Genomic DNA, 21,351 nt, shown 5'->3' with positions numbered 1-21,351 from the left:
AAGGATTAAATTGTAATAATTTTATTTTATTTTAACCTAAGGATGAAATCATCATTAATTAAAAGTTTAGGGGAAAATGATAATTTTGTTTAGAGCATTAGTTGAATGTATTATAACATGAAATAAATGAAAACGACGATCAAATTTCTTTATAAAGATCTGGATGACTTGAATACGAGACTTGAACGTGGAAAATAAAAGATATCGGATTAATGAAATATCTGATAAATGAATCGGTAACTCCGGTAATGCTCCGTAACTCTATTCCGGTGACGGATTCGGGTTAGGGGCGTTACAAGACCCTTTCATGTAAGTTGGTTTTTATTCTGTTTTTAGTAATTTTTATGTTTTTAAGAGCGTTGTAGCTTAATCTAGCTAATCTGAAGACTAATTTGTAAAATTTTTAAATTTGTAAAATTTTTAAATTTTTAAAATTTTACCATGAATGAACTTGTGATGTTTATGAATTTTATGATAGTTTATTAAGCTTGATAGTTAAATAGGACTATTTTGTAAAATAATTTTAGGTAATTTTAAAGTTTAGGGACTAAGTTGTTAAAATTGTAAAATATCATGTAATTTTTCTGATAAAATGATAAAAGTGGACTATTTAGGGACCATATAGAAATCAACACAAGAGTTTTGGGGCTAATTTGTGATAATTGTGAGAATTTTAATTTTAGGGATTAAATTGAATAAAAGGTGAAAGTTTAGGGTAAATGTGTAAAATGTTATTAAAGGGTTAATTTCATAAATTTAAGTGTTTTAAGATGTTTGATTTGGGTAATTGAATTAAATTATTATATTTAGATCAAGAAACGGACCAGCTAGTTGATAAACGAGGGAAATGAAAAGTTGTCGAGTAATCGTCGTCGCGCGTTGTTAGCTATTGTTTGTTGGTAAGTTTGTATTGCATTTTCTATGTTCATAATTATTATACTTGTTACATGTTTAATTAAATGAAATTGAAAGTTGTTGTGATTAATTGGTTGTTTTATGAAATTGAAGTATAAAATTGAGTTGAAATGTCTGGGAAAAGCAGGATAAGCCCGTGTGAATTTAGTGAATAGCTAGGATACAAATGACATGTCATTTAGGACATAGTAGGCCTTATGCCAGTATATTTTTCAGCTTTGTGCTGGTGTGTTTAGTAGGTACTTTGTATTGGTGATGGGTACCGTACCAATGACTCGAGGCCATATATGTGTTGCGGATTCGCTGAAGCTTGTATGAGCAGTATCGTGTATCGATTAATGTCCTTATGTTAGCTCGTAGGAGCATTTTCCTCCCATTTTTTCAAATTTGATTTACTATGGTTCTCCGAGTGAAACGGTTATCTATTAAAGGAAAATGGTATGAGATGTTATGATAATTTGTATCTTAGTATATGGTTATTTGACACATTATGTTTTGATGATATGAATCATCCAAGTTTAAGTATTTCGAGAAGTTGAATGATGATATATGGCAAGGATCGTTAATTTCATGTTTTGTATGTTTTATAATTAAGTTAACAGGTATGAATTGTTTTGGTTACAAACTCACTAAGCTTATTGAAGCTTACTTTCTTTGGTTTCTTTCTTTGCAGGTCATCAGAATTTTGCTATTGACTAGAACCTCATGGAAGATCACACTATTCGACAACTTATTTTGTAGCTATCTATTTATTTTGGCTCGGTTATGAGTGGTATGTAAATAGGGTTATAAATATGTAAGTTTGGTATAATGTAATTGTTTGGATTGTTCAATTTGCAATTAAGTTTAAAACTCACCCGCGATTTGATTATGGATGACAGGATTATGATTTATGACTTTTCTATATTCTGTATTAGATAAGTTTATTTGGTAAGTTAACCATTTTTAATCCTTGGAAATTACTAAGCTTCAGTAAGCTTACTTGTGTCTTTTATGTTGTTTTCTTGTAGATAAATTCTTGAAGAAACGGGCGATCGGATCGACTCAAAGAATCACACTATCCAAAAATCTTTGATTGTTTTTGAATGTTTATCTTGGGTGATATGGCATGTAATAGATAAATTGATATTATGTTGAATATATGTGAAGTTGTTTTTCTTGGATAGTACTTACCTTAGATAGTTTTTAGGTACTTGTGAGTATGGTTTGGTTTGGTATGTATATGTGTATGGAACTTTTTTTATATATGTAGTTTAAGCCTTATAAAGTGTGTGAATATTGCTAAGTGTTTAATAAGTTGAAATAAGTAGTGTTTTGGCATGAAAAGTTAATGATGTTTGAGTATTTTGAGTACACATATTTTGGTTTGAAATGTGATGTTGATTTAGCTATTGAACTGTGGTGTCAATGAGGGCACATTGGTTAGGCACTTAGAATGGATGTTTTGGCATGTTTTAAGCTCGTTTAATCGTATTTTGAGTAAGTTTAATTGATAGTTATGGGGTTGCTTGATGTCCAAGTAATCATGTTTTGGTAATTTTGATTTTTAAGGTATATTTTGGAGTACATAGCCTGAGACACGGGCTGTCATACGGTTGTGTGCCACACACGACCATGTGTCTTAATTGTTTCAATGCATGTTGGTCCATACGGGCACAGAGAGTTACACGACCGCGTAACCTTGAATTATACGATCACAATGAGTTACACAGTTTGGCCACATGGCCGTGTGACCTTATATGACACGGGCATAGTTAGTTACATGGTTAGCATACATGGGCGTGTAAAGTAGTTACACGGGCGTGTGTAGTAGCCACACGACCATAGTTTTTAGCCACATTGTCTGGGCTCTATCACACGGCTGTGTGACCCTTGTTTTCCAATTTTTCCTATATTTTTCTGTTTCATTTTAAAATGAACCCTGATTGTTTTCAAGTTATTTTTAGGGCTCGTAGGCTCGGTTTAAGGTCCATAATCATATTTATACTTTGAATTTAAATGAATTATTGAATGATATGGAATGATTTGTATAATTGTTTCTAGTTGAAAGTAAATGTTCCAAATTGAACTTTAATACTCTGTAACCCTAAACCAATGACGGAGATGGGTTAGGGGTGTGACATTTTTTCTTTACATCGATTATATATTGTCTATGAAAGCCATGAGAAACTAATCCCTCTATGGGGGATTAACGAGTGGGGGTATGATTTGTTTACTGTTTTGTAGGGTTACTCAACGAATCAGCTATTTGGGAAAGGAAGAACGTGAAACAAACCCTAGGCTTGATAACCCCGGGAAGTCATCAAGGTGGGAATTAACCTAAAATTGGTATTTTCCATATGTGAACACCTTAAACCTAAACCAGTTTGAACTGTGAGGTCAGAAGATAAGTAGTTCTTGCTGAATCGTTATGTTAGTGGAAGATCAAAAGATCTTGCTAGGGTAGCGACTAGTTGATTGATAAGGAATCTGAAATGACAGTTGATGGAGATTACCGAAGCGTGTTAATCACCCATAATCAGATTTGATTTATTCTCCCTTTTTAATCTCTTGAATTTTATCTTTTTATGTTATTTTGTTTTCATTACTATTATTATAAAACCCCAGAAATCCTTTATTTCATATTTTTCATACTATAACTATTTAAAAGTATTAATTAGATCTTTTAGGGTTTAGGTTAGAATTGATCTGGCACTCATCTCCCTTGGGAACGATCCTCGGATTACTCACCTACTTCATTTTAAAACTATATTACAACTCGTCCTGTATACTTGTAGATACCGCCTTGTCTTTCTATATTTTATTGCAGTATTCACACTCTGGACGTTAGTACGTCTGGAGGCGATCAGGTGTTACAAGACATGCCATACAATTTAGCATAAAACTCACCAATTGTTTCAGAATCTTGCATTTTCAAGGTCTTGAATTTGGTGGTTAGTATTTGCATCTTGGATTGCTTGACAGTATTAGTTCCCTCATAAGCAGTTTGGAGAATTTCCCAAACATCCTTTTCCACAATGCACTTGGAAATCTATTCGAACTTTCACATATCGATACCACAAAATATGGCAAACAATGCCTTAGAGTCAGCATTGACAACTCTTTCTCCTTTAGTAGTCCATTCAACTTCAAGCTTAGGATCCTTTCTAGAATCTGAATCAATAGTAGGAGCTTGTCAGCTGGCGAGAATAGATCTTCATGCCTTTTTATCAATAGACTTTATTTAGGATTTCATTCTATCCTTTAAGTAGGGATAGCTCGTGTAAGAGCTTTTTCAGTTTATATACGTCTATGGGGCCTAACTTAATGAATAATTTCACTATCAACAATGAGTATCTCGATGAAATCTCCACATTCTAAGGACTTATTGAAAATATGATCCTTCTCCACTATTCTCGTACCGTGAATCGCTTTTCCACTGAGGTGGTTAACATCTAAATATATCATCTAAATAATATTTTCCTTATAATCCAAATGGTTCATAAAAAAAAATTATCAAATATATCATCTAAATAATATGTTCATCTCTTAATCCTTGAGCAATGACCACATTACCCTTTTAGGGTAAACTTACCTTTTTACCCCTTTTGACTCCTTATATAATTTCTTTTAAATAATAAGCATTATCATACTCAAATCTCATAATTCACTTATAATATTTAATATCAACCCCTATATTGTGAAAATTATATCATTTCCCTTTCTCTTGATAAAATCAGGAAATTTATAATTTAGTTCATGTGCTTTCTAATCTTTAATCCCCAAAAGTGATTTTCACTATACAAATACCTATTTCAACTTAACCTCAAGTCAATTTATCACTAATAAGTCACTTGTCCCAATTTGGTCATATTTTCATTTTAGCCGTAAAATTTTTAAATTTTACAATTTAGCCCTTTTGTCATTTTTTTGCTTCTAAAATTCTCTTCATAATTTCCTTCTCAATTAAAAACTTTTTTCCCATACGATTCATTTATCTGGTTCATTTTTCATATTTTTTTACCGATTCACTATATTCATTATTGGAATAGTGTCACGTGTCAAATAAAAAGTTTTAGGATGTTACATACCTTTTCTACTATCATTGAGAAACCACATTTCATTTACCTGAAAAAAAAATCTACTATGCATATTATGAAAATAATACTACTTACTAGAGGTGTTCAATCGGTTAACCGAACCAAACTAGCATTAACCAAAATTTTTAAACCCTTAACCGTTAACCGAATCAAAATTTTTTCAAATAAAATTAATCGAACCGAACTATTTTAGGTAATTCGGTCGATTAATTGAATTAATTGAAATTTTCATGTTTGTTTTTGTTAAAACAAATATAAAACATATAAAAAATATATGTGCACGTACATTATATGCTTTTCTTCAATAACTACATTCACCAAATATAATAACATTGGAAAAGAATACAAAATGAGTTCAATGTATTTGGTAGTGGACTAATCTCTTTGACTAATTATCCTGCATTATTCTGTTAAAATTTTTATTCTAATCATGGTTCCAGTGGCGAATTTAGGGTGTTGGTAGGCCCCAACTCCCTAAAATGAAAATTTTCTATTTAAAATTTTAAATTTATAATTGTAAAATTATACTTTGATCCCTTTAAAATGATAAAATTTAATTTAATTTTTAAAAATTATAAAGATATAAATTATTAAAATAAAAAATTATAATAAAAATATGAAACTTAATTTCAACCTCTTAAAATTTTTTTGACTTAGCTCGGGCATGGCTTTAGTGTAGTGAAGCATCAATAGCTTTAAGAAACCACCGATATTTTCAAAGATATTTTATTACACACGTGGTGCTTTAAATTGCTTAAAGCATGGGTGGGTTCCTTCAGGGCCCATGCTTAAGGGTATTACACACAACAATTAACTGAATCATTAACCGACCCATGCTTTAAGGGTATTACAAACAACGTGCTTTAAATTGGTTTAAATGATCTTAAAATGCCTTGTTGATCTAATGCAAAAAGCAATTAAATACATTAGATTGGATTGTCTGCAGGTGAAGTGGGATAGTTTAGAGTATGTACATGTATGTGATATATATATATTAAATTTCATTTTAGTTCCTAATACATGTGATATTTTGATTCTATTATATTTGTAATAGACTATTTTAATAATTTTTTTATAATTTTTATAAATTTTAATATTTTTATATTTTATATATTATTTTTAGAACTTTTAAAAATATTTAGAAATAACTATTATCTTCTTTTTATTTTTTACTATTTTAATAACTTTTACATTTTTTACAACTTTTAATAATTATTTTATAATATTCTAAAACACATCCATAATAAATCTAGACTAGTTGATGTCCATAATTAAATGCACTTGAACGTACATTTGTTCATGTTCATTCAGAATGTGTACTTTTAATTTTTTTAACAATTTTTAAGATTTTATTTTCTTAGATGTGTACTGACGTGGCATGTTATGAAACATACTTATCTATATGACATGTCATGTATCACTTTTTCGTTGCTTTTGTTAATTACGTCAACATCCATTAACAGTCAAGCTGGTTAATAACAATTTCTATTAGCAGAAGGGTTTCATTGATTTTTTTAACTCAATTGTGTGCACTTTTTCTTTAAGGGCTTAATTGTTTTTACTCTATCTTATATACACTTATCATCATTCCAACAATACTTGTGAATTTTTTAAACTCCACATGTACCATATCTTTATAACAAAACTTTAACTATGGGCTCTCTTGCGGTATTTCTTCAATGGAAGAAACCACTAAAAGTTAGAGAAAATTATTTAGAGCTTAGTTCAGTTTATAAATGAAAGCATGAACATAAAGAAGAGTTAAAATGTTACGCGGCATTGTTGGGAATTTTTAAATTTTGCCAATCCAAAACAAAATAGAGGGAGATGAAATTTTAATTTTGTTGAAAATTTCTAATAATATCCCATATCTCATTTTAGTTGTATTTAGAAGAATCTTTTACTAAAAATCATAAGAGAACTTATAATTAAAGTTACTCTATTTAAATAATAAAACGAAACTTGTCGACATCACTGGAATTCGAAATAAATAAACTTGAGTTTTTAAGTCTAATAAGACATTCTCTTTCCTTATTTCCTCTTATACTAAACTCGACATCTGTAGTAAAATCCAAATGAATGATTCAACTTAAAATAATAATATGAATGAAATTCAATCAAAAATGCATAGAGCCATAATTAAAGTTTTTTATCAAACAGTGCAACCCTAATATTGTATAAAAATAAGAAATAAAAAATAAAAACCGTAGTCATGGTATAGTAACAGTGGGTATATTATTAGCTGAACTATGTTACTCGTGTAAGAAAAAGTACGATCTACAGCTTGAAATTTACCACTTGCGTTTTCTTCAGTGACAACGTTAGATGTTGAAGGTTGTCACGTTATATGTAAAGTAGGTTTTCCCATTCAAAACAAAACTAACCCAATATCGAGAAGGAAGTTTTTATTGCAAACTAAAAACTATGACTACACAGCATTATCACTAAGATATGAAGATTGTTTCAACAAAAACAACACATACTACTCTTACAACGATATAACAGACATTATGAAACCAAACATCTAAAACTATCACAGCTGCCACTATCGGCATTATTTTTTAAGGACACAACACATCCAGAAAACAAGTGCTACCCTATTACATATACAACCACTATTACATCGGATATATAAAGAGAAGTTTGCATTCAGCTTCTTCGTGTTTGTTTCCTCAAATGCATTGCAGGAGTCTTAACTGTATTTCATGGCCTAAAGTTTCACTTCTCTATCAAAGATCCAACTGAATGGGATACTGGGTGCTTCCTTGGCCTTTTCTTGCGCTCTCTCCTCTAACCTTCTAATTCTCGAAGGAAGTGCACACAAGTAGTCCTGAGCTTTGCGCCCCTCGGCCGAAAGCCCAGCTAGCTCCTTCACCTTCCATCGATCCACCAGGTGCTCTACTATATCAACATAGTCCTTAGCAGTGTAAACCCCGATTCTTTGGGCGACAGCTGAGTAGTGGTCAAATAAGTTATAATCTCTGCCATCATAGATGAACTCAGCCGGCATGGCAATTTTCTTCTTCATCATATCAGCAAATGCCTGGACTGTTTCATCAGGATCAATCTCAAACAGCTTTTCAACGATTTTGGTATAGGCTGTCTCGTGGCGCTTCTCATCTGAGGCAATACTACCACAAATTTGAGCCAAGTTAATATCCCCATACTCCTTGGCCAGCCTGCCTGTATTCCCATGGGAAATAAAAGTTGCCCTTTCTTGGAACGAAGTGTATATGAATCCTCGGTAAGGACTATTCTCTGTATGAGGATCCTATCGTTATACAGAAGAAAGAGTTTAGTTTAACAATGACAGATTGGAACTGTATAAAAAGAAAATAATGACATCTTGCATGCTTGTCTGTTTTCCTTTCTTTGTAATTGAAAAGAGTAATTAAATGTCAATCACTCAATCATCCTCCTAAACTGTGTAGCAAGTATGTTATTCTTACCATTCCCGATCCAATCAAGTACTGGATTGTCCTCTCAATTTGCCTCATGTCCACTCTCCCAGACAAGTAGAGATACTTATTAAGCAGATCACCATGCCTGTTTTCTTCAGCAGTCCAAGCCCTGGTCCAAATGGCCCAAGGGCTAAGGCTAGCACCTGTCTCATCACGAGTTCCATCCAAGGTATTAAGCATTGTTTGATAAGTTGAAAGGGCTTCCTCAGTGATCATATCACCAACCAAAACTACAAAGTAATCATCTGGGATTTCCTTTGCCTTTTCCCTAAGCTCTTTGACTTGCTCATGAAATCCATCAGAATTAGGATCTGGAAGAAAGTCGGCGGGTTGCCAACATTTCTCAACTGGTTTGAGGTGAGTCAGAATGTTGTTCTCAGCCCAGCCCTCCAAAGATTTAAAGATCTCAATCTTGTGAGGCGGCATGGAGTGGGTGATCTGAACAGGCACCTCCTTTGGAGGCGTGAAAGGCTTTTTCAGATTCCCAACCTCTCTGTGTTCAGTAAAAATAAACCAACTTTGGGATTACTTTCATTCTCATACTCATACATCATTATTGTTACTAAGGATTCAAAGACAACAATATCATAATTTGAAAAAGTTCAAATCTCATCATAACAATGATTAGAGGCCATTAAACAACAAGAACGTTAAGATTGTGAGATATCATAAAAGAGAAGTCCTGAAAGCCATGTCAGTTAGACAAAACAACAAAAACCCAGATTCAAAATCAGCTTTAAGTAAAAAAAAAAAAAAGAAGAAGAAGAAAAAAAGGTTATGATCCATGATTATAGGCGAAAACGATCAAGTTGTTACAATAATGAATAAAACGCCAGCCAAAATGAAAAGAAAGAAAGACACTAACTTGGAGCCAGAAGGAATGGTGGAGATCATGGAAAACTTGGGAGATCTGAGGGTGGCCTTTCGTGGAAGAGCAAAGCAAGGGAGCTTCTGAGATTTCGAGGCGATGGGATTAAAATTCAAAGCCATTTTTTCTTTTCGTTTGGCTTTCCTGGTTTGGGTTTTGGACGGCTTTTAACTTTATAGACTCCTCCGTCTTTGTTTGCAAGTGTTGAAGAGTTCACTTAAGGGGGATACTTTATTGGTGCTACTTTAACACATTAGCCCTAACTTTTGTTTTAATTGCTGATTTTCTCTACATATTTTTAATGTAAAAAAAAGAAAAGAAAAGAAGAAGCCGACATCGCTTAAACACACACTGTACAGTAGACTAGACTAGTGGTGGCGAGAAAACATGCAATCGCAGTTTAATTACGTGTACCTCTCTTTTCAATGACAGTTTAATAATTAATATTTTTATAATTTTTAAAATATTAAATTAAATTTTTATTATTTATAAGTGGTAATAATATAATTTAATTTTATTATTTTAAATTTTTAAAAGTTTAAATGAATAATTTTTTATTTTTAGGAGTGGAGCTTGCGGTCCCTTAGATCCATCATTGACGTCATTTGTATTCTTTTTTAATAGTTGTATATTATATTATTATTTTGAATTTTAATAATTTTGTTTTAAAAAATCAAATCCAAATGAAAATTTTAAAATTTAAGAAGAAAATGTTGATATGGTACGAAATTATTAAAACGTGATAATATATCATTTCATACAATCTTTTCTCTTAAACTAAATGTACGGGTGATAGTTGCGAATATAATGACAAGTTTGGATATAAAAAATAAAATGTAATATTTAAAGAAAGGGTGAATTTTAAAATTATATATGAATTTTGATTTAATGTGCAATTATATAAACTTTAATTTTATGTAATTATATACATGAAACTCTAATTGTGGTTCAAATATATACTTAAAACTTTAATTTTAATTTAGTCATACACATTTAAATAAATAAATACATCAATTTATTTTTATATTAGATAAAAATAATTATTTATGTATGTAATATATAAACAAAATTTCATGTATAAAATTATACGAATCAATATTCATGTATATAATTACACATTAAATCGTAGTTCATGTATAATTTTAATATTTATCCGTAAAAATAATATATTAATATGTTTATATATATTAATATTAGAAAATACATCGTTACCTAACAAAAAATAAATTAAAATTGTAAATGTGATATATATATATTTTTAAGGATAACGGAAAAAATTACCTTATGCTTTACTAAATCTTTCAATGTGGTATCTTCACTTTTAATTTGTCCTATTTAGTATATGTACTTTAATTTTGTTAATAGTAAAAATATTTAATCTTACCCCGTTAAAAAATTGATGACATGGCACATTGACCAATCAAGGGATGCCACGTGTCTATTTATTGACCTTTGATTGCTAGCTCAAGCCCTTATGACTAGGGGTGTTCAATCAGTTAACCGACCCGAAATAACATTAACCGAATTAATCGACCTTTCAAAATTTTTAACCGTTAACCGAACCGAAATTTTAAAAAAAAATTAACCGAACCAAAAAATTTTCGGTTAATTCGGTCGATTAACCAATTAACCGAAAATTATATCTTTTTTTAATTTTTGGTTAAAATAAGTATAAAATTAACCGAATCAATCGAATTACCCGAATTACCCAAATTAACCGAATTAACTGAATTATTTGTATAAAATTATATGTTTTTTATTTTTATTTTTAGTTTTAGATTTTTATTTTTATTTATTAAATTATTTGTAATTTTTATGATTGGGTTGGGTAATTGGGTTGGGTTGGGTACTTGGGTTAGTATATATTAGATTGGGTATTTGAGTTTATGTTGAATTGGTTTTAGTGAATAGTGGGCTATCTATATATTATAATTTTATTTATTAATTTTTTCGGTTAATCGAATTTTTTTGGTTAACCGACCAGCTTCGAACAGAATTAACCGTTAACCGAAAACTCAAAAAATTATTAACCGACCCCAACTGAATTAATTCAGTTAACTGACCAATTAACCGAATTCGGTCGGTTAATCGAATTTTTTTAGTTTTACCCGAATTTTGCACACCCCTACTTATGAGCAATTCTTCCATTTTATTTTACTTTTCATAGAAATAATCTCTTACCAAAATTAATTTTTTAAAATTTAAAATTTATATAAATTCACTAAAATAAATTTTTCTTCAAAATAAAAATTTATATAAAAATTTAAAAATCTAAAATGGCTTAATATATTTTATTTCTAAAAATTATTTTACATTTTCCCAAAAACAATTCAAGTTCTCCTTTTCAATTTTTATTATTTCCTACTAATTTGCTTTCATTTTTATACTACAAAGGGAAGACGAAAAGTAATGATAGAATTTCTAAATCATTCTTTCTTAAATAAATCTCTCTTTAAACATATGAAATGTTGTAAGGAATTTGAGTAGAACATGAATCGCAAGAAAAATCAAAAGAAATTGAAAATTAAGTAGTTCCTAGACAATAAAGTAATAGCTATCCATTGTAGATTCGAAAATTTCTTTTTAAGAAACAACTTGAAATCACGAAACTTAGTTTTAAATTTGTCTAAGTCAGCTTAACTCTCGAAAGATGAAATTTAATAACAGAAATTTTCTAAGGTACTGAAATAAAACTGAAGCAAACTTTCAAGCAAAGAAGCAAAAAATGAACAAAAAAGCCACAAGAAAACTAAACACACTAAGTGTTTAAGAAAATGCTATCAAAAGTGTTATATTACTTTGAAGAAATACAACTAACAGCATGTTTAGTTGGCTATAATGCTAAGCCATTACAGCTGAATTCAGTGGGCCCCTCATTAAAATTTTGTATGGTTGGGTGTAATGGGTTATTATAGCCTCATTCAATACGGTCTTATTTAACGCAAAAGTGCCGTTTACAATTCGGCACTCTTCCCACGGAACAGGGATTCAACGAATAGCTGGGTGAAAAATTATGTTAGACTTTCAACTTTACCCTTCTCTTTTTTCGTTCTTCTTCCTATTTTCTTCCAAACTTGTCTCCCTCTTTTTCATGCTTCTATTCTCACCAACTCTATCTCCCTTTAACAAACCTTAACAAGGCCTTCAATTAAGAATCATTTTTCTAACTCCAACCCTCAACAAGGCTTTCGATTGAGGTGGAAATTTGAGAAGAGAAACAACCGGCAGTCCTCCCTCAGGTAACTCTTCTCCCATTTTGATTTCCTTTTTTTCTAATTTTTTTTGTTAAATTAGTAGAAATAATAGGTATTAGCTTTCAAGTTGTTTTAGTCTATTTGCTGATAATTTTTGTTAACTTTTCTTGTTTTTTTTTTTTAATCTTGGGGTGTGAGAACATATTGATGTAAGCTTCAGTTTCTGCGATTGTATGTGAATTGGATTTTCCCCATGATTGGAGAAATCAAGACTGTAGTCTTGATTAGGTTTTTTTTTTTTGCCAAAAATCCTAAGGAAAAGGTTTTTTTTGGAAAGAAATATCGAAAGAGCCCGAGAATCGGTGTACGTTAAGTTTACGCTATAGGCCTTTGGTCTTTTGGGGATCCATTTCCATTCAGTTCGCTAGATCTATTGTTCTTTATATGTTTCAACATCAAGATTCAACTATTTTTTCTTTTATTTTACACTTATTTTATTGAATTATTTCTGAAAATCGTTTTTAGTCATTTTATGATGCTTCAAAATGGATCTGTCATGTTTCAAAATTTCAATAACGATTTTGATTTAGCTTAATCAATACAATTTTAATCAACCCAATTTTCTACTTCTAGCAGATCCATCTATTTGTTTACCTATTAGCTTGAATTTTATGGTAATCTCCTATATATCTTTATAGATCTAACAGTTTGTCAGTTTGGGTTGATTTTGAGTAGGATCAATGTAGATTGAATCAAATTAAGTTTTAAAATTTTCATTTATTTTGGGTTTTGCCAATTTGAGGTTCGGATTGTTTTTTATTCGGGTTTTGGTTGTTTTATGACCAGCTGATTTGGATTTGAAGCTCATGTTTTGGTCATTTTGTATTTGGATCAATTTGGGTTTAGGTCAAATGGATTTCGGTTGTCGACTTTATGGTTGGATTGTATAGTTTTGGTCTACATGTATGTATATGTTCGGGTTAATTCAGTTTTATGTATATGTTCGGGTTAATTCAGTTTTAGGTTAAACGAATTTCCATTTTCTAGTTTATGTTTGGGTAATTGTTGAAATCTTCAAATACCCAATTTCATATTTGGGTTTATGTTTTTACTTCTAGTGTGATTATTTGATGAACATGTATATTAACTTCAAATAATTTTGTATATAGAGCTTTGCTCACATTTGTGGCTTATAGCTTACGTTAAGAAACAAATTGAGTTTAGTTGAATTTTGCAGCTTTCTTGTTAGTGAATAAGCATGTCTCATCGCAAGTTTGAGCATCCGAGGCACGGTTCATTGGGCTTTCTCCCGAGGAAAAGAGCCTCCCGACATCGAGGAAAAGACCTCAATTTTGTTGCAGAAAACCTTGGTGTTGAGTATTTCAAAGGTATTGTTGTGTTATAATATCGATTTCTTTTTCCCCTTGCTGCTCAGAGTCATCTGTGACTGCATTTTATTTTATTTAGTTCTCACCCCTTTTCTATCTTATTTTCCTGGTATTATAGTTTATCTTGTTGAATTTTACATTGTTTTGATGTTGTCTATGGAAATGATTTAATAGCGATTGTTGCAAGATGAGGGGTGGAGACTTTGAGGCCTGCTTTATAGAGGTTATACATGACAAGGGCTTTTGCATATAGAGATGCTTTTAAGAGTTTCATAGAAGGATATCAAGAGGGTATCCAGCAGATCATGGAGAAAAAGGAAGATTCTTCTAAAGCACAACAAGAAGGCAATACTGATAAAAATTCAACTTGATGGCTGATAAGTGCATAATCGAAGATGCATGTGAGTACTTCTCTAGCATACCTATTGTAGATACAAGTTTAGAGATTTGGTGGAGCTGGGTTGGCATGAAATTACAAGAATGATACATATCCTGAGAATTTTCCTGTATTGAGAAAATGACCTTTAGAAACTACAAAAATAATGAGAATCTCCATTGACAATGGTGATGGTCTTTCCTTCTCTCACAATTTAAATGAAATGGGAATATGAAATGTAACATTCTAATGTTTGTTATATGTAACAAAGTATCGATTAAAATTATTACTTAACTCATAAATTAACATTTAAATTATATCATTAATTCTATTTTAGTGTCTAAATTTTTTAATCACAAGCTATTTATTACTTCTAATACTTTGTTTTTATTGTAGAATAATTAAATTATTTGTTTCACTAATGATATTTTAGCATATTAAATATGTATTGTAGTTTAAAAATAACAAAGTAGGTTATATATTATTTTATAATATTATATATTATGATTTTTAATTCATATAATCTTGATTATATTAAGAATTTTATTAAATTATATAATATTTTATTAAATTGTATTTAATAATAATTATATTAAAATATGATTAAATTATTTTTTTATTTTTATTAAAATATATTTAACAATAATTTTATTAAAATTTAATAACAATAACAATAATCATCTATCTAAAAAATTACATTAAGGGTACTTTGGTCATTTAAGTATTTTTTCTTATACTATTACAACATCTATTCCATTCAACCAAACACAAGAATATTATTACAACTCTATTCCATTCCATTCAACCAAAACTGTTGAATTATTGATTACAGCTTTATTCCATTACAGCTCTATTCAATTACAGCTCTATTCAATTACAGCTATATTCAATTACAGCCCTATTCCATTACATTGAACCAAACGTACCCTAACTGATTAAAAATGAGGGGAAGACCTCTATTTATAATTGAGCTCCCCCAAATCTAATGGTACAATTTAAATTACATCGACGATCGAGATTAAAGTCTATCTACAAGATAAGAGTTTTGAAGGATTTAAACTCTATACAATCTTATCTTTTAAGATTACAAATATTAACCATGGTAACTCTAGTTTTACTGGACTGCTCCATAGGGTCACTAAGGTTTCAAATAGATGGCCTTTTTAATATGTTCTACAAATCAGGCCAGTTCATGTGGGTTAAATGAGCCTCATTTAATCAATTGACCTCTATGGGACATTCTATGTGCATTTGTCATGAGCTTCGATCCACGGCTCGTTACATTTTCTTGCACCCATTCTCATGACATCCTCGTTGCGTCCTTGGAATGACACTAGTTTAACTCATTTCGAAATGGCCTCAATGCCTCGGTCGATTCCTTACTAGTGTTTATGTTAGGTAGTCCCTTCCTTCGGAACCTTTGCCTTAGCTTATGTCTCTATCGTTGTCTAGGTCGAACCATTTCTCTCTATCAAACATCTCGATTGAAAGAGTTCACTGCTCTTACTTGCCCCCATTGTGACTTACCTCGGTCGGATCCCCTTGATCTACACAAATAGGCTTAGGCATGCCTATATTGAACACTGAGTTAACCTTGAGTATTAATGCCAACTCTAGTTTGTAAGCCCTTCGGCTTACCCAATTCAGAACTAAAAAAAGGGTCTATGTGTCTTTGCCAATACAACAGTAAGTCATAATGTAGAACACTAAGAAAGTGTTTGAGATGTACTTTGCTTGTAACATTTACTTGATTTAACCCAACTTGCATCACTACTTTTACCATGAAGTCCAAAACAACCCACCTCTTTCTTAGATGGTAACCCAACTGATAACTCAATAGGCTTTATATTGTTTTTTTTTTGCACCTTTAGCATTTCTAAAGGGGTTTTTGTAACGCTTCGATCTACTAAGTCAAAGTTTTTTACCATAATAAACATCCTTAGCTAGTTGAATTGTCGAGAATACCTTGGTTTCTCCTTTCTCATCATGACTCACAAGCACAACACATTGTCGTTAACAAGTGTCCAAGATACATATGCAATCAGCAAAAGGAACCAATAGAGCATTAATCTTGCCAAGGATATTCAAGCCAAGAACATAGTTGTAATCATCTAAATGAATTACCTTGAAGTCTTCCTTACCTTTCCACTGACCGATCTGTAGCTCAACTCCTTACGCTACTCCTATTGGAAAAAAAATTGGTTCGAAAGTGGTTTTCTTGTACAATAGAAAAATAAAATTTTGAAAATCGAGCCGGTTTGTGATATTTATAACAATAAAATTTTTTCCCAAAACAGTATCTGTGTTTTGGGCTAGGCGGATCCTAGATGTTCCTAGCTTTCAACTGAACGACCTTCTCTGCTATTCTCGTACCATGAACTGCTTCGAGCATGGGCTCAAATAATTTTGAATCAAATACAGAACCAATAATAGTTCTTTTACTTTCAGTTGGAAAGTAAATATATCTCTCTTAGAGAAACCACTGGAATTGTTATTATCGGAAAATAGAATTTATACTTAAAAATAAATTCTCACTATTTTCGTGTAGATAACAAGATCTCAAAGTTGTATATAAATTCTTGTATTTTTAGCTCTACTAGTATCATTTATTTACAGGGAGAGGAAGTGAAACCCTAGTTGAATTAGTAGAATGTATTTAATGCATATTTAATAGAAAAATAATCTCTTAGTTGAAAGAGGAGAGAGAGGGGTGGCTAACCCTAGTTATTTTACTAAGGTTGTCGCCCCTAATGGTTACTATGAGGGGTTTTGGGGGCTCTCCTGTATAAGGTCCAATTGTAAGTGTTTCTTGGACTTTTAACCCAACACTTTATAATTTAATCTAACCCAGAATAGACATTATTTATTAATTTAAGTAAATTAATTTTTCCATTAAATAATATTCTCAATGAATTCTAATTCGTTAAAATCAAGTTAATTTACTTTAAAAGAATCTATAAGAAAATATATTTAATTTCTACCTTCAACGGCTTCACAATGATTAATTAATTTAATTCTATTTTCCAACTTCAATGAATTAAATAATAATATGAAAAACTTAAATTAATTCTCGTGTCATTTCCATACTAAGTGAGAAACCACATTCATTTATAAATGTAATTTGTTTCTGAATGTAATTCACTTCTCTAACATTATCATTTGTATCCATTTTTGTTTATTTGATTCATCACGCAATTCATTTTTGATTTCAATAAGCTAACGGAGGGACCAATTGGATATATGTAATTAGGGATTTAATGATTTATAATTAAGTTTCAGTTTTTCGCCTATTAATTATAAACTTATTTAGTCACGAAGTCATTCTATTATAGTATAATGACTGAACTCTCCCTAATAACATACAATTATGAAAGCTACTCGATTAGTGCTCATCCAATGACCTCTTCATAAATGTGTTACTCTTATAGGATATCCTTAATTGCTTTGGGATAAATTCATTCTCATAATATGATCATATTTTATCTCGTGGTAACCATTATATATTCCTTCTTGAAAAGTCAATTAGATATTCATTAGACGTAATTTTCATCTAACATGTAGTGCCAATAAGAGGATATCATTTACCCATGTCTTAGGTCATGAATTCCACTATTGTGAATGATGCTATATTTTGAAGAAGTCGTATACCCAATGCACCAAATTTCTGTTCCTTATCTATTTGAACTCAGGCTTTTACTTACATCAAAGTATACAAGTCATGCATACATAGTCCATCATCCACTCAGGATTAACATATGTCACGTTATAAATGTCACAAGTAAATAAATCTATAAACAAATTCGGAATCTATTTTATGGGTCCTTTTTGGTGTACTGTCAGTCCATGTTCAAAATGTTTTCTAATATTTTTTGCAAGGGTTGAGTCCCAATGGTCATCAGACACAATGGGCAGATTCTCATAGAGTTCCTTCAGTTGAAACTACTTGGCGTCACAATACCAATAGGGAAATTGCACAAATCTTAGTGGGAAGGAGGAAGAAACCTCTATTCATTTTCTACGACACTTGTGGAATATGTCCACGTAGTTGAAACATTATTCGTCACGGTACATCATCTGCTCATTCCCCTGAAAAAGCTAACCCTCCTATTGTTGCTACTTTAGGGTCTACTTCTTTTTCTCAATCATCTAGTACACCTAGTCCAAAAGACAATATGGATGCTTTTGGCCTTATTGGATGAAGTCCGCAAGGACGAAGGGAATACCACTGCTCCAAACCAAAAACTGACTGGACGAGCTCGAAAAAGGCTAAGAGTGGAAACAAATGCCGAAGGAACACTCATCGTAGGCTTAAAAAAAGGGTAAGTTCCTTCCAAAAACAAAACACCTCATACTCCTGTCTTGTAGCACCCTATACTCGTCCTGTTCATCGAGCTCAAGTATAAAGATGCCACACCACCGTCTCATTACTTGTACAATATAAATTGTTACATTATTATATCAAACCTGTCGAAATTAGCGTTTGCACAAGTTTTAGGTTATACATTTACTAATTGCCATGAAAACATGTTAGACATACTACATTCGATCTCTTAACATGAGTAAGACATGCATTGGGTTCTCATAGCAATGTTTCAAAGTTAATCACGCAGGTATTGATACTGACCTTTCTGTATCAATATTTTCCCAACATGGTGTATCGATACCACATGAAAAATTGATACCAAACTTGTATTCTGTTTCTCACCAAAATTCAAAACGTCGAAAATTATCAGTAACTTTCTTAAAGTATTGATAAATCTATCCTGAGTATCGATACTCGAGCCAAGGTATCGATACCAAATATCTATTCTAACTTATTGCACATTTCAAGGTACAGAGGTATCATTTTTAAAAACCTAAATATCGATACATCTACCTCTAAACATAGAAACACATCATACAAGTGTATATATCCATTCCAAATATGTTTTTAATCATCATGCATCAACTTCTAAGACAAATAACAATCCACACGGCTTAATCAATAGTTCAAAATACCAAAAATGTGTCTAAGCAAGTATCTTCATGCCATCATCAATATTCATAAACCTAAGCAAATATATAAACTCATAACAAAAGCAAAATCGACAAATAGTCCCAACACATCATGGCATTAAACAAGTCTACCACATTGCCTTATTCCCCAATACACAAATAAAAATAGATGAAAACCTATGGGAATTAACAATCTTCCTCGGATCACTCCCTCGGAAAACCACATTGCCCATACCGAAACGTCACTAATTTGCATATGTTGAAAAGAGTGGAATAACCAAAACGCAAACATGCCATCATGCATCCACAAACAACCATATAGGAAAGACACATTGTTCTTATGACTAGTATCATACCTTACTTATTCATGTATTATCTAGTAGTCCATTTACATAGCATTTGTGTACTTATTCAAGCACAAATCTCATATCACTTATTCATTTAAGCATAAAACATGATTCGCATAGTCACATATAATAAGATAGATTGGCACTTGAGTTATGAAATATATAGTGAGCTCTACCATCACACATTGGATATACGGATTTCCAATCAAACCAAACGACTCATAGAGTCAAACATGTCACAAAAACGAAGCATATAGCTAACACTCTCCTTATTTCCCTTCATATGTCCCTTTGAATGGAGCTTAGTTCACATTCCCTTATCCCTTTAACATGTCCTAGGGCCTTAACACCCAAAATCACTGTACATATCTATGAGTACTCACAATCCTATGGCATGCCAACTATATCCAACGGTTTAGAGATCACAAGGCCAAAATAACTGAAAACAAATACATATCACTTACCGATTATTCGTGCACTATCACTACAAGTTATCACCTTTTGCAAAACACTATCATTTCCATATAACATGTATATTGATGCGATCCGACTATGTGATGAATCCAATTGTATGTAAAATGCCCAATCGTCTATGAGAAGCAATGATAATTTAGTTTAGTGAAATTAATATGGAATGAAGTTGTTATGACAAATTAATAACTGGTTTAAGCATATATGGTATGAAAAGGGTAAGGTGGAAAAGAAGGAATTTATTTTGGTTCAAAATAGAAGATGTGAAAAGAAAGAATTAGTTTTGGAACCAAAATGGTTAAGAAAGGAAAATGGATTGAACAAAAGTGCAAACAAGAACCAATACTGATTTGGTATCAACCTGTTGCTTATAAGCCCTTTAGTTCGGTTTAAGAGTGGTTAAGGTGACCTCGACCCACTATCTAGCAAGATAGGAACCTCGGTATGTTTGAACGCCACACTACGAGTAGGGATAAGTTCAGTTTCTGACAAAGAAAATGGATGACATAACTAGAACACTAGGTAGCCAATGAATCCTTGAACGAAAATGGAGAAAAATTTGCCTTACAAATTTGGCAGCATAACATTAACAAAATGTCCAAAAGTTCTCCATTCAATAAGCTGATTACATATATTTATAGTGTCAAAAAGGCTGACCAAGGGCAAACTCAAGAGTCATTTTTCAAGCACTTAAAGTCATTCATTCAGCTGAATTAAAGTGAATTCAAGGATGGAGTTATTTGGCTCAAAAATGTGAAAAGACTTGAATTAAATTTCAGCTTTTAATTGACACATTAAGTTGAATGTTTGTGACCATCCAGCTAGCCTATTTTAGCACTATAAATAGGTGAAATCGGCCTTTGTAAAGGGATGATCTTTTTGCTTAGTTTTAAAACATTATTGAACTTATATGAAATTTGTGAGATTTCTTCCTCTCATATTTCATTGAAGAACTCGTTGGCTTATTTAGGTTACTAGTGGTGTCAACCTGCGTTCTTATTTATCCTGAACTTATCACTATCAAATAGTGTGGCGTTCACCCTTATACTAAGGTTCCTACTTTGCTAAGTAGCGGGTTGAGGTTCTCTTATTCTCCATCCGACCACCTTGAAAACTTATAAGCATTTGGGTCAATATTTTCTAATATTGGTTCGTGTTTGTTTTTGAGATCATTTTCATTCCATTACATTCCATTCCATCCTTTCGTTTCATCATAATCGAACCATTAATTCACTTCACATCCATTGTTTGTTATCT

The 21,351-nt window shown here is 31.4% G+C and overlaps 1 protein-coding gene and 1 long non-coding RNA gene across 2 annotated transcripts; one reads left to right on the top strand and one right to left on the bottom strand.

Annotated features, from left to right (window-relative positions):
* Positions 1 to 7,384: 7,384 nt before the first annotated feature.
* Positions 7,385 to 9,602, bottom strand: LOC108453289 (stearoyl-[acyl-carrier-protein] 9-desaturase, chloroplastic). The gene is made up of 3 exons (XM_017751304.2): positions 9,321 to 9,602; positions 8,444 to 8,948; positions 7,385 to 8,265 (listed from the first exon to the last, which is right to left on the bottom strand). Exons 1-3 carry the CDS (start codon positions 9,443 to 9,445, stop codon positions 7,705 to 7,707), a joined length of 1,191 nt encoding a protein of 396 aa, XP_017606793.1. The 5' UTR covers positions 9,446 to 9,602; the 3' UTR covers positions 7,385 to 7,704.
* A 2,665-nt stretch (positions 9,603 to 12,267) lies between these two features.
* On the top strand, positions 12,268 to 14,367 carry LOC128292816 (uncharacterized). Its single transcript, XR_008282749.1, has 3 exons — positions 12,268 to 12,562; positions 13,755 to 13,905; positions 14,080 to 14,367. It is a non-coding gene; the product is annotated as an uncharacterized LOC128292816 (long non-coding RNA).
* The last annotated feature ends 6,984 nt before the right edge of the window (positions 14,368 to 21,351 follow it).

The sequence above is a fragment of the Gossypium arboreum genome, chromosome 5 (genome assembly GCF_025698485.1).
Source record: "Gossypium arboreum isolate Shixiya-1 chromosome 5, ASM2569848v2, whole genome shotgun sequence".
Lineage (NCBI taxonomy): Eukaryota > Viridiplantae > Streptophyta > Magnoliopsida > Malvales > Malvaceae > Gossypium > Gossypium arboreum.
The sequence above is the reverse complement of the archived record's forward strand: the minus strand, read 5'-3'. Positions and strand labels throughout refer to the sequence as shown.

Bases quoted from the DNA above. Each gene is read 5' to 3' on its own strand.
- LOC108453289 (XM_017751304.2), bottom strand. From the start codon at position 9,445: ATGGCTTTGAATTTTAATCCCATCGCCTCGAAATCTCAGAAGCTCCCT. The intron at 8,949-9,320 runs GTTAGTGTCTTT...TACTGAACACAG, and splicing joins ACCATTCCTTCTGGCTCCAA to AGAGGTTGGGAATCTGAAAA. The intron at 8,266-8,443 runs GTAAGAATAACA...GTATAACGATAG, and splicing joins ACTTGATTGGATCGGGAATG to GATCCTCATACAGAGAATAG.